The 15,306-nt window shown below is 26.0% G+C and overlaps 1 protein-coding gene across 1 annotated transcript in view; it reads left to right on the plus strand.

The window, feature by feature from the left end:
• Positions 1–7,164: 7,164 nt before the first annotated feature.
• LOC132922519 (kinesin-like protein KIF19) overlaps positions 7,165–15,306 on the plus strand; it is a 47,839-nt gene continuing 39,697 nt past the window's right edge. The window contains exons 1-2 of the mRNA XM_060986085.1: positions 7,165–7,708; positions 9,967–10,035. Coding sequence (XP_060842068.1) covers positions 7,598–7,708; positions 9,967–10,035 — 180 coding nt within the window. The 5' untranslated portion in view covers positions 7,165–7,597. The remainder of the gene's footprint in view (positions 7,709–9,966; positions 10,036–15,306) is intronic.

Raw genomic sequence — 15,306 nt, forward strand, 5'->3', positions numbered from 1 at the left:
AAGGGTATAGTTATATTTAATTATCAGTTTTTTAAAGTGTTAATCATATATTCATATCTGTGTACCTATTTCAATATTTGTAATATTTCTTCACGAACTTATTTTTCGATTTGGATGAACATTTTATATAGATTTACCAAAAAAGTTTAAAAAACTTGAGAAGAATGAAAACTACTAATTATATACTAAATTTGTTAAAATGTAGAAGTTATATCCTTTTTATTGAATTTTGATTTTTTTTTTTTGTTTTTAGTTAAATTTATAATTTTATTATAGCCTATATTAAAATGTAATACAAAATGATCAATCAAAATTAAAATATTAGAGTAATTAGAGTAATACAGCGAGTAACTACGAGACGGATATATTTCTCAAAAAAATACCTTAAACCGTCTATACTTGGTTACTTATTATTTTTTTAACTTTAGTCTTAGTTATTTATTACTAGAAAGGACGTGGTTTTTTACATTTTTCACATAGCCTAGTCTGACAATGTTCATCAATAACCCACAATAAAATGGCATTGTTTTAGTCTTTTCCTATGTCTGCGTACTTACAATAACAAGATTACGTGTATAATTGTATAATATATTATACATACATACATACATAATACAGCATATAATAGATTCCAGAAAATACATTACAATTGTTAAGGAATTCGTAACAAACAAACAATTCTAATGTGAAATCGATATATTTATTTTTTAACAATTCGTTTAATACTCGTAGATTCATCGGATTTGCATTTGATATAGGTACTATATACCAGTATATTATCTATTGTTTAACTTCATAGAAGAAATAGATCTTCTATTTTTTAGAAACTCAAACAGTCGAACACATCTTATTATAATGTTGGAAATTAGAATAGAATATCTATTCAAGTGTCATCCATTAGAAAAATATACATAAGACTTTATAGAATATATTATCTTTTATTATTATTTTTAAATTTAACACGAAAATATTAACATATTTGAAAAACAATTCTGGTAGAAATTCGATGTTCAAAAATAGGCGAAAATTTATTTCCGCGTTTACAAACTACGGTTAGATTATTTATTTATATTTCGGACACTGTATTGGTTGGAATCACTACCTACGCTTAAAAAACATAGAACACATTTACAACGAATACAAAACATTCTATAGATAAGTAACTTGAACAAACTCATATCATATATCTACCAAATACCAGCAGAATATGTTTTACCCACTACTTTATATATTTATTGTAATGCAATAAGTATGTACAAATTAGAATACGTTTAATGTCTATTCTGTCATATATTATTATACCCAACCCAAATATACCTATATGGCTAAACATGTATCTATCTTATCGTAATAATGTGCAAATGTATAACAATATTAGTTTGGCTAGATTCCAATAATGAATGGCGAGGGCGGTATGGATCCCCGAAAGAACGATCTCGGTCACGCAATGCGTCTTATCACATCCATAAATATAATGTATTTTAGGTCTTCTTAGTCAGTTTTTGTAGAATATGTTCTGCAGACAATACGGCTGTTGATTCGGCTAGTGACCTAACCCTACCAATATTGGTAAATGTCGAAATCGATAGATCATCTTAAAACCACCTCTACTACTGGAGTCTGGCGAAATCCATACTGGCGGGATCGATTCTATACTAGCGAGGGTAGCCATTCGTCCCGGATTTTCCGGGACATTACCGGTTTAGGAACTTATGTCCTGGTGTCCCGAAAAACTTTTTCGGTACAAGGTGTTGTTACCGGAATTAGCTATCAACATAATAATGTACCGGAATTTAACTTCTTTTTTAACGAATTTTTTTTAAAAATTATTTGTTGATAATAATAAATAATCACACACAATTAATCATGTATAGATGATAGACAGGGAAAACAAAATAAATATTGGTGTAGCGACTAGTGGTAAATAAATTTACGTTTATTTTAGTGGGAAAGTTAATATTTTTTTCTACATAGGTACTTTCCGTTAAACTTAAAATTCAAACTGGCGGTGTAATTTCTTATTGTTTTTAAATTGCCTGTAGGCGGAATCGATGTACGGTAAAACCCCGATTATCTGTCACTCTCTCATCCATCAAGTATCAACATTCAACTTCTATTAAACGCCACACACTGTCATAATGACATCGCAAATTATAAATAGAATATTGCACGCCCGTATACACGTACTTGTAGAAAAATAACTTACATATCTATGAAAAAGCTCCGCGGGATTCATATAAACAAACTAAATAACAACTAATTTCTCTAAATTATTTAAATTCATCGTCGTATAATATATATATACCAATACCAGTAATACGTATAATATTAAAATAAATATAGGTATAATAATATAAAAACGCAATGTTTCCGTTTAATTCAACAGTTCGTCACTCTCTTGGTCCCGTTTAAAGACGGTTAATAATGGAGTTTTACTGTGTACATATACATTTTCCACTAATAATAAAAAGAAAGGTCTGGCGGGATAGATAAAATCCAGTGCGCGCGCGCCGTGTACCTCCGGAGCAAGATTTCCCGCGGAGACAGGACTTGGCTACACGCACCGGCATTGTAGTACTACAAACCTTAATTAAGTATATTGGTACCTAATTTGATACAAACACCTGAAGCAGCAGACTTCACCGGGACGGGTATCGGTTGAACGACCGGTGTCTGTACTATACATATAATATATTTTATTAGTACGTATGATACTTATGATATACGCTTGTGTATAGCATATTATAGATAGATATCCTCGGCGAATATCCCATATAAAGTGTATTTATTATATATTCACCGTGTGTGTACACGATAATATATTATATTGTGTACCTATCGCGAGTTGTATACGCCGAGCTATATAATAATATTATGTCGTACGAGGTATCCGCGTGCACTGTGATCACATTTATCCATCTAATTATTATTTTATTTTTTTTTTTTTTTTTCGTTCGACTCTTTTTCACATATTATTGTTACTATTATTATTATATTGTGTGTTGCGTATAAAAGCTCTGCGGGCGGACAATGCTCGCGCGTCGCCGACGAAACCGGTTTTTGGGTGGAGACTTCGAGACATTAACCTTGAGCCCGTGGAAGGTTGTGGACTACGCGTATTTTTCTTATTTTTTCTTCGTCGATCCGCAGACACGCCGTATTTCGCCCATATTACGACTATACGCGTCAACGCCCAAGTACCATTTTTCCCTTGCTGGATCGGTGATTTTTAACTGTTATAATTCATTATGTATTTAAATATTTATTATATGTAAAAAATATTTTAATTTTTGGTCATATTGTATTTATATTTTATATTTTACTCGAAACGCTTTTTGAACGTTTTGCGGTTATCCCTATACAACATCGGTCGACAACAATAAGCGTTCTAACGTTCAAAATTAAAATACCTAGTCATGCCTAAATGCCTTATATTTGCATCCACTGCAATCAAAAATAACAATATATACCTAATACCTATCTATTATGATATGTACAATGTAATGTACGTCTACTGATTTAAACTCAGTAAGTGCAAAACAACAGATAACGTTAGTAATACACTAATACATTTTCGTAATTTTAATTATATAGTTGTTGTTTTTTTATTACTAATATGTACCTGTGTTCTAATATCGCTTTTTGAAAAATAATTTATTTTATACTTATAAATAATCAAATAAAAACTTTTAAAAGATATTTTTATGTTAAGAAATATTATTATCAAAGAAAATAAAGTAATATAATTAAATTATATTTATTTATTTAATACAATAAGAAAAAAATGTTTGATAATATTATTTTATTGATGGGCAAATAAACATATAGACACATAGCTGTATATTATACTGCCATGTTTAAACGATTTCTTTTAGTAACAAAATATTAATGTCGTGAATAGTATTTTATTTTTAACTTTTACAGATTTTATCAAAAACGACCCTCTACAAAAAAGTTGAAATGACCATTAAATGAATAAATTAATTTTCACTTTTGACAATGTATTTAGCATAATAGCATTAAAATATTTAACACAACAAACGACTAAAAAAATTGAAATTGTAGCTCTTAAAAATCCATAATAATAGGTACTGAATTATGAATAATACAAGCAGGGTCAAGGGTTACAATTCAATAGGTACCTATGGAATAAAAAAAAATTTTTTTAATAAAAAAGTAATCCCCTAATTACAACGGTTCTTAATATTTTTAGTTGAACTGATCACAAATGTTGTAAAAAATCTATGAGGTCCACTAATAGTTAGCATAATAGCATTAAATTATTTAACACAACAAACGACTAAAAAAATTAAAATTGTAGCTCTTAAAAATCCATAACAGTAGGTACTGAATTATGAATAATACAAGCAGGGTCAAGGGTTAAAACACAATAGGTATGGAATAAAAAAAATTTTTTTAATAAAAAAGTAATCCCCTAAATACAACGATTTTTTATGTTTTTAGTTGAACTGATCACAAGTGTTGTAAAAAAATCTTTGATGTCCACTAATAGCACACCTACATAGCAATATACCTAAATAAATATTTAAAAAATAATTGTTTATTAAGAAAAATCTTTATTGGACCCAATTACAAATTAAATAATTTAATGAGATTCTTGACATTGCTTGTCCCCTACGAAAGAGTCAATATCTAGAATAAAATTGGATAGTTCATTGCATTTATTGTATAATATTATATTATGGTCCATGACTTAGTCTCATGCTAACCGCGGCCTATAGGTTGAGAACTGCTGCTCTGCTTATAGAATTAAGAAAAATATTTTGTTAAAACTTGTTGAAATATAATTTTGTATATTATATTATAATTTATAGTATATATTTATATAATATATCCTCTAATATAAATCGTTGAATTATATTTTTCGGAATAAAAAATAATAATAAAATTGATAGATAAATGAGTTGTTATAGGTATTACCTTATAAATTAGCTTACATACTTATATAGGTACAAATTACATAAGTATTCATAAGCCTGCAAGATTGTTTAGGTATCTCAATTATTTTTTAATAATGACAATATGAACACCACAAATATAATAGACCTAATATTATAAGTACCTAGTTATTATATATTATATATATACCGTATGTAATTTATAATCTATTATAATTTATAAACGATGTTAATTGTAAAAATTGAGATCGTTTTTAAATTTTTGGCTGTAATAACAAACATTTACCGTTGAAACCGGAATAACTTGTCATGCTAATATTAATAATTAATGCGAGCAAATACATGCAAGTTGTTACATTTTTTTATAATATCTAGGTACTAACTACTAATAATAACCACAGTTTCATAAGTAACCATTAAGTTATATTCAAAACAAGTTGCAAGAATCTAAATAGTTACCAACTCAACTACTTGAAAATAATCTAATGCAGATTAAAAACGTTTTGCGTATAATTTGTTTTTTTATTTTTGTTCATATACTAATATCTTATTACTAAAATGCTAATTTCTAAAAAATAACATCATTATCAGAATTGAACTCTAAAGGTTCAAATATTAAAAAAAAATAACTTAGGTATATTTTTATACTCTTTTACGATAATAAGTCTTTTATCGACTATGTATAGTTGGTACCTAACTAAAGTCTTAGAATAGAATAACCACGAGTTGTTTGTTGTGAATACCGAAATATGGTATAGGTTAAAACCACAAACTCTTGAGTAGGGTTGTCTTGACAAGTAAACCTATTCGTAAGTAGGTTAACATTTTAGATATGAATAAAATATTACCGTCAACTAACATAATATTTATCAACAAATATTTTATTAGATTATAAAATAAATATAATATTTGTCTTGCCACTTCAGCGCACATTCGCTATAATATTTTGTTATAGGTATTAAAAAAAACTACTGTACTGGAAATTGAGAATTTCCTATAAAATACCAATTAGATTTAATTTATTACCAGAACCATCCTTAAAGCTGAAGAATGAAACAAATTTTCGTATGCCCATTCTTTTCTTCCAATTATTGTTATTATTGTTTAAAATAAGTGATGTACTGATGATAATGTATATATATAATACAAAATAACTAATAATTAATAATATAAGCGTGGTGTGATAGAAAATACGAACCAAGTTGAACGAACTCGATTGAATAATAACAATAATATTGTTGTCATAAATAAAAAATATAATATAACAATAAAACAATGTAACACTTTCAAAACAAAAGGATGTCTTTAAAATATTTTGCCCTCTTTTAACTTATTTAATGAAGTTTATTAAAATTACATAATAATATTTTGAAATTGCAATATCGTACACTTTTTAGTTTTTATTAATATATTTATATTTGTTTTAAAATTACTGGGTTCGATCCAAAATATCCAACAAAAGGAATTTTAATTATTAGTGGTACATTTCGAATAAGTAATAATAATATTGAATCATGTTTTAGATATATATGTATGAATGAAAATGGTAATTGATAATATTATATAATATTATGCTAAACAGTTAAACCAGTAGGCTATTAAAAAGAATAACTGCAAATAATATATATGTTTTCATGTACGTATATACTGTATGGTATAAAAGTTTGGTGGTAAATATATGCTGTTCTAATTCTAGAGTAACTGCGCAGTGAACTATATATTTTAATGTAAGTATTTTGTAATCTAGAATCAACAACTCTTAAAAAAAAATAGTATTTCGGGAGTTCACAGATAAATGGTATAAAACAATTATTTTTTTGAAGTTACATTAAAATAATCAATAGTTTAGGTAAGTAATAAATAATTACTATATACATGCGTTTAACGCTTACAAAAGATATACACATTTTAAATTTTCATTGACTAAAGAAAAAATTCTAAAGAAAATTCATCGAAAGCCACAAATTGTTGACAAGTGTGCGTTTTCCAGCAGAACATGCGGCACATAAATTTTCTCGATTTTGATTTGCTTAAAATTAGTAAATAACATGAAAAGGTGTGTGTTTGGGGGGGAGGGAGGGGGGAGTTTTACATGTCCGGTTTGTAACAATAACGTACGTCGCAATATCGCGAGACGTAATATATACATATATAAATGTATGTATATCTTATAATAATGACAATAATAATGCATATTATATATATATATATATATATAGGTGAACGCGTTTTGTATGTATCGCGCAGTTGCCAGTGGCTACCACGGCGCAAGGCGAAAAATCGTCACGACTTTTCGCGTATATTATTATATCCGCTTGCAGTTTGGACGCCGACGCTGCCGCGCCACACACTACAAATGCTGCTATATGTGCGCTACCATTTATAATATTGTATTATCACACTAATATATTAATGTCGTTCCGATAATGTCGCAGTTATCGTTATAACTATTTATAAAATTTAGACGAGCATCCGTGACACCGCCATGATGGGGGTACGTCGCCCCGGTTTTCCCGAGAACCGTCACCATCACGTGGCGCGACTATATTATACGCGCCTCGCCGTTGTGACATAATATTATAGGTTTATATTATGTGATATTTACGACCGTCTTCGATAATAATACATCGATTATTATGCCAATAGTATGTAGGTATATGTACCTATAACATTAAGTTATGTCGCCGTCCACGGTGCAGATGCAGAACCTTAACGGCTCACCGTACACGGTGTCTTCCGCGCCGGAATTCCGGCAGGAGGAGTCGACGGCCGTCGAAGAAAAACTCATGGTAATGCCAATAATTGTTGTTCGTAGAACTCTACGCATATAGTTGTTAGTTATGAAAACTAATTTTTGTACAATATGTCGAATACAAAATAAAAACATTTAGAGTAACGGAAGTACTGCATTTCATAATTATTTGTGTACCTATATTGCAACGAAGTACAAAATTAAATCAATACTGCCATATTTTAATATCCGATCACTGTGAATAGACTTATGCATGTTTTCAAACACAATAATATGTGTACGAGATACAGCCATATGACTTGCAATAAATTAGTTTTACATTTATTTAAGAAACGTCCCAAGTTTAAATTATATTTGGTTCTAGAGAGTTTTCTAATATTTGAAAATGTTATATTGTAAAGTATGTTTGTGAGAACCTATTTCAGTTTTTAATTTTGAATAAGTTAAGAAAAACTTTTTATAATACATATTATAACAAAAATTTAAAATCAATTTTTCTCAAACTTTACATTTTAAGTTGTGGCAATATTTGTATAGGTACATGAGCCACGAATTACAATGCGATGGATTTAATAACGGATATACATCCGAATTGGTCCCCATATAATTCAACTGCGTTTAATTTGGTTCTCGCGATATTTTATGTGACTGCGCACGTTCAAATTAATAGGTACTGCCATGACTGGTATTAGTGGTATCTTTCTATAACATGTAAACTTCAGGGCCTATGTGTGTCGTCTGTGGGTGTGAGTGTGTCTCTCTTTATATATTCTGGATGGAGTATAACAGAACAATTTTTATTTGTGATTTATAAAACGTACATTTACCGAATTACTAAACAACGTTTCAAATAGTATGCTAAAATTTAGATTTTTGAACGTAGTGTTTTAAGTTTAAAAAAAAATCACTGATACAACCGGTTTTTTTCAACAAATTGTATTAAAATACTAGTATTATTTAAACATTTAACACATTTGAAGTTAAAAATTATGATATTTTTTTTTCATTTTAATAACTACATGTTTATATAAATTGCGTGGTGTAACACGAATTCACATAAATATAAATTAATGTTGTATTATGTACCTTTTATTATACTATTATAAAGTTATTACAAATAACAATGTATAATCTAAACAAGATCAAAGACTTAAATTCCAACTAAATTTGATACCCGTTCATAAAAAAAGGTTTCTGAATAACTAAAATATGCTATAGATTAAGTAGGTAAATGTTGTATTAAATGTATAAGAAAGAACAAACACGTAACTACCTATTATAATAGTGGTTAGTATAGCTGGTATCAACTAGTAGTTACTATACTTATTAACAATATAAACTCTAGAAAATAGTAAATAAATAAAATTTCAATTTCAAATTGTTAATCACACACATATATATTAAATATACTAGTAACCACATACGATTTTTAATGGCCGTTTAATACTTAAATTGAATTAAATAATATAGTAGAATATAATTTATATATTATAGTTTATTTAAATAAATGAATTTAAAAACAATTATAGATTATATTTTACATTAAAATGATTGTTCAAATTATTAATTAGTGAGTACTACTGAGTAGTGAGTACACTAAATAATGAATAACAATAATATGTATTCATTTTTATGATCTGATATATATATATATTATATCTAGGGCCCGGATTTATATGCATTTGTATGTTTTTTTCAAACAGTCCAAAAAGTAGCTAGATAAGTTACAAGTTTGAATTATAGTCAATAGATCTGAAATACAAAGTTTTATTTTGCATATATTTGCATATTTTGCCATTTTTCGACACGTACAGCATATTTTTGTATTTTAGGATTTTTCTTTGCATATATAGACGGTTTTTAAATGTATAATATGTAATATCATACGATATCAATTGTTTTTAAATATACAATACATTCGCTATTATGTCAAATTTAAGTACATGTATATTATACCTATATTTTAGTGGTAAATAAATAATTATTATAATATGAATAAATTACATTTTAAATTCTAATTTTACGACCGGTTTTTTTAGTGTACCTATTTGGTGTGTACTTACGATAAAATAAATTATCTACTCGATATATTTTTATAATTCTAGTTCTTAATTTTTTTTAATTTTTTCCGTCTATTTAAATCATCTCACGAAAGAAAATTTCTAACTTCTTGAGTTTATAACTGCCAACATTGCATTTTAACATACTATAACTCGTAGTCACGTATTATGATGATTAGAAAAACCAGTCAACCTATATATATATTTCAAATTTAAAGTTAATATACTGTTTCAGGTGGCTGTGAGAATAAGACCATTATCAACAAATGAAACGGGTAGAAGCTTATACGTGGTTGATTCCAAGGTAAGCTATTTACTCGTGTAATCACTATAAAAATATTAATTTATGATCCGGGGCGTTATGTTTACGAGGGATATGTAATTAGACACTATTTAGTATTTACATAGGTTACACATTAAATCATATCCCTATCGGAATAAAAATAGCATAATTATTAATAATTATAATTAATTATATAAATTAAAATTATTTTGATAATATTATTTTATGTCACTTTTTCCTTTAAACTAAAAATATAGTATTATAAAATATAATATTTGAAAAAAAACTTTTATCTATAAATATTATTGATTATTTTGAGGAGCGCAAATGTGATAAACTAGTTCTCTTATTTTAGTTTACTTACAAAAAATAGTTATCAATATATAAATTTAATTTTAAATTTCTTATAAACTTTATCAATCAGATGTGAAAGATTGAAAATAACATAATATGTTTCATTTCTTTGTGTCTTTGCTGTTGAGTTATTCATATTACATTGAATTATTCAGGCATCTAGCAAGATTTAACTCTTTTTTTTGAGAAGGGGGTCTAAATAATTTTGAATATTATTTTTATTTTTTTTACAATTGATAAACAAAACCTTTTATACTTCATTTTTAAAATAATTTTACTTCAGAGGGAGGGGGGTTCAGACCCCACGAACTCTCTGGATACGTTACTTATTTCATTAAATGTATAACATTTTTTGTAATAAAACCAGATACTTACCTAGTTGCAATTTTCGTATATAATAGGTACTTATTAGCTATTTGAAAACACAATATTAGATAGAGGCGAAGTCGAACAAAGATTATAGGTAATATAAGCAGGATTACCGTTATTGAATAGCTTGCAGGTATATCGTATTATAATCTTTTATTATAAGCTTTACAATTGGTATATCATGGCCTTCTTAGGTTCGGGACGTTCGGGTATCAATCATTTCATTTGGAGATGCCATGAAGAATAATTCCCCAAAGGGCATAAATACTTTTAATATGCTGAAATTAATATCGTTTATCAATACATTTTAAAAGAAATAAGTAGAGATTGTTCTTTTACTCAAAAATATTAATTATGTAAAATAACGGTTATGAAAATATAAATAAATTAAAATCAATAAAAATGTATACTATACACATTGACTAGAATCTAGTCACTATATAGCTACTTAAATTTAATGAGTTCTTTGTAGTTTGTTCTATAATAACATCAATGACTAGGTTAATATAAATAAGTCCATGAACTAGTAGAAAAACCGTGAGCTATAATGAAATTAAAATTAAAATCAAATAAAAGTAGCTAGTAGATAATACATCTTATGTTTATTGTTTATTATAGTTTTAGTAAAATATCAATTACTTTAATTGATGTCGATTATACCAATCTATGTTAAAATCTTATTTATTGAAATAAATATTACAAAATTGAATAATGATGATATTTATTAAATTATTTCTATTCAAATAATAATGTTTTTTCCAATTTGAATATCTACTATTTAATGCATGATCATTCAATTATTCAATAACTATTATGTTAGAATCTGATAAATATTTTTATTTGATTTTTTTTTTATAGTTATATTGAAGTACTGTGAATATTGTCTCAATCAATTATCTATAGATACAATAAATACTTGTGTATAACAAAAAATACACACAAAAACAATTTAAATTCAACCATTAAATAATAACGATGAAATGATTTGATACTATATTATAGTAAAAATAAATATATTCTATGCACGTTATACACCATTTTGAGTAAGTTATAATTTGCGTTTGACATAGTGTGACATATTGATAGACTGTAAAACATAATATAGTTATTTTTACTATGTAAAGTGATCACTTATCAATCATAATATTATGATACTTTTATTATACATAAATTATGTATATCCTCATCTTGTTAAAAGGTACCTAATAGACCTAACCTGATAACTATGCATAATGCATAATATGCTAAATTGCGTTTAAAATATTTATTAAGGACTGAATGTTTCAATATTTATTGTAAATATCTTAATTAAATTGTATCATAATTATTATTGAAACCCCTATTGTTAAAAATATAATAATATTATTATTTATAAATAAACATCTTATGTCATCATTAAAATATATTATAATAATTCCAATAGGTATTTATTTTTGAACACAAATTAATCTATAAAAGAAGTAATTTATACTTATTTTGACTTTTCTACATATAATGTGTAACAGTATAACTTAAAAATAAATAATTTTTGACTTTGATTTTCAATGACCTTAGTTAGGTAACACAAAAAAACAACTATATCCTATTTACAATGATGGCCTAAACAATCACGAAAATCCACTGATTCAAAGCCTAAATTCTTTAACGCTCCCGGAAAACCCTCGTAGGAGGCTAAAAAGAAGATGGTGCAGAGACCTCTTAAATTAAAAAAAAAAAAAAATGTGTACCTCACCTACTGCTTAATAAATTTCCTGCCTTCTTACTCCCACCTTCCAATCTTTTCAATTTTATAGGGTTACCATAGGGTGATTTCTTAATCAAGTCTATTCATGTATAACTACTCTTTTCACATATACTTATTGTGCTATACTGTATAGATTGTATATTATCTCTTAAAAAAATAAAAAAAAAAAAAAAAAAACAATGTACAGTTTTTATAGTAGAGTAGATACTTTAATTTGTAAACAACAATCACAATGATAATAATTATTATCACAATTATTGTTACAGATATTACTTATTACTAATAAGTACTAATAAGTTATTAGCTATAAATTAAAATCAAAAAACTATATTATATTAATTTTAAAACCGTTTATTTCTATTTTTATCAACTATTATTCACAATATTATTTTCTTATTATATACCTTCTTAACTTTAGCAAATTAATTTATAATCATTTTTTAAGCATATTAAACAAAAGTTAAGAAACATAAATTGTATGGTTTCATACATATTAAATACTAAGTACATGATATTAATTTGTGTAATCAGTAGCCAGTAGGCACCAACATATAACTCAATTGTTATTTTAATAAAAAGCTCATACTTTTCATTTAATTGAACAGGTAACTAGAATATTTTAACTTTTAACTTTTAACTTTTAAGTATAGGTATTAAATAAAATAACATTGGTCGTAGCCTTATCGTATATCATATTAATTTCAGGTATTACTATTACATTTGATTTATAACATGAATAATCTAACAGGCAACGGTATGTAATATAATTAAAGTTTTAGTGCCACCCTTAGAAAATATTTAAATGTTTCAATAAATTTAAGTGTATTAATTTATTTAAGGTCTTGGTTATAAAATAAATATTTTTCTTACTGTGATACCTTATTTTTTAAGAAATAACTAATTATATTTTGTTTGTTAAAAAGTTAAGTGGTAGTCTCAAATCCCCAAAAATTTGTCCTTATCATATTTCATAAAATTACACAAATAAACTTATATCTTTTAGACATATTATTATTAGTAACTAAAATCTATTCATAATAATAAAATCATTTTTATTTATTGTGAGGACGCAGGTCAGCAAAACGGTATACATGTATACTATACCATAGGACTTTTTGAAGTACCTGTATAATATGGTGTTTAAATTCTACTAGTCATGCAACTATTTTACCATTGTAATCAAGGACTGACCTGAATCCATTTTGATTAGATTTTTAGCCATTCTTACCCTATTTAGGGTAGTGCTAATTTTATTACCTCAATTGAAAATATTCACGGTGACCTACTTTTTAGGGTTAACTATGTGATTTTTGAAGTTTTATTATATGATTATTTACGTAATTCTTTCTGAAATTTACAACTACATACTTTTACAACATAATCAAGTTTTTAAGTAAAGTTATAAATTTAACTTTAAAAAAAATGTTTTTATTAAAATAAAAATTATAAACAAAAATATCTAAAAATTAATAATCGTTTCTAATTTGTCGTCTACATATTTGTCGTATTTTTCAGTTACCGTAAGTGTTAAAATTAAAATATGATGAACCCTTTTTTTAGATAATTAATGTCTTATAGCTTAATAACGGTTAATAATAATAATTATTATTTTAATTTTACAAAATTTAAACAAATTAAATTTTTTTTTATTATTTTTCAATTACGAAATTAACAAAAATGTGAAGGATAAAGTTGTACTGATGTAAAAATTATAAAAACACGTTAAAAGTTATAAATTTATCATTATTATTATATATTATGCAGTTATGCTATTAGGTAGTCGTTCCAGGATCAACCCACCAGCTATCAGGGTTATACACGGCACATCAAATATTGATTTATTTTTAATGATATAAAAAAAATATAGTTATTACTATATGTATATTATAGTATATTAAAAAAAAAATGTGTCAAATAAAAATAAATATTATTTTATAGTAAAATCTAACAGTATTATTATAGGTAGTAGGTACATTTCAAAATTATTGACATACTAGATTGTCTAGATTACTAGAAAGTCAAAAGATTATTTATTTTTTGATTATATTTTTTTAAAGTCTTCACAGAATTCCAAAACCAAAACATCAAAACAAATTTACATGAGAAATGATTCATCTAAAACGAAACAGACTCTCTGGAACACATTGTGTTATAAATGTATGATATTAAAGTTATAATATAATTAAAAATGTATGTACTTATAACTTTCTTACGTAAAAGATTTAATTAACTTGAAACAAATATACGTTTCAACCTAGTGTTTAATACTTAAATAATACAGATAATTTGAAAACATTTAAAATTAAGATAATCCTTTAATGTTTTAAGCTGTTCTTTCATTAAACAAAATAATAAATATGTGGTGGGATTTAGTGGCTTATAAATATTTATCGATGTTCATTGCTGGTATAGTATTTTATATTTGAATGTTAAATCCGTGTATTTGATTGATAACTAGTATTGCATTATAGTATTTATTTAATTTAGTTTTTATATATTATTTTCATTAATCACAAATTGGTTCTTTTTAAATGCTTTTGGATCATAATAATATTAATAACTTTAAAAAGACAGTTCAAAGGGTATAATAGTTTTTTATGATGCTATTAAATTTAATTGTTGTGATTACCAAAATTTAAAAAATGCAGTAAATAACAACAAAAATAAAATATGATACGATTGTAATAAAAACGTATAAAAGGAGTGAAAATTCGATTCAATCGTGTAATTTAATGATATAAGTTGGCCGTTGGGTGACTAATGTATACTATACCTACATATTTTTTTAAGCTTTTATATGTCCCGCTATTCATAATAGTCATCAA

This window comes from Rhopalosiphum padi, chromosome 2 (assembly GCF_020882245.1).
Source record: "Rhopalosiphum padi isolate XX-2018 chromosome 2, ASM2088224v1, whole genome shotgun sequence".
Lineage (NCBI taxonomy): Eukaryota > Metazoa > Arthropoda > Insecta > Hemiptera > Aphididae > Rhopalosiphum > Rhopalosiphum padi.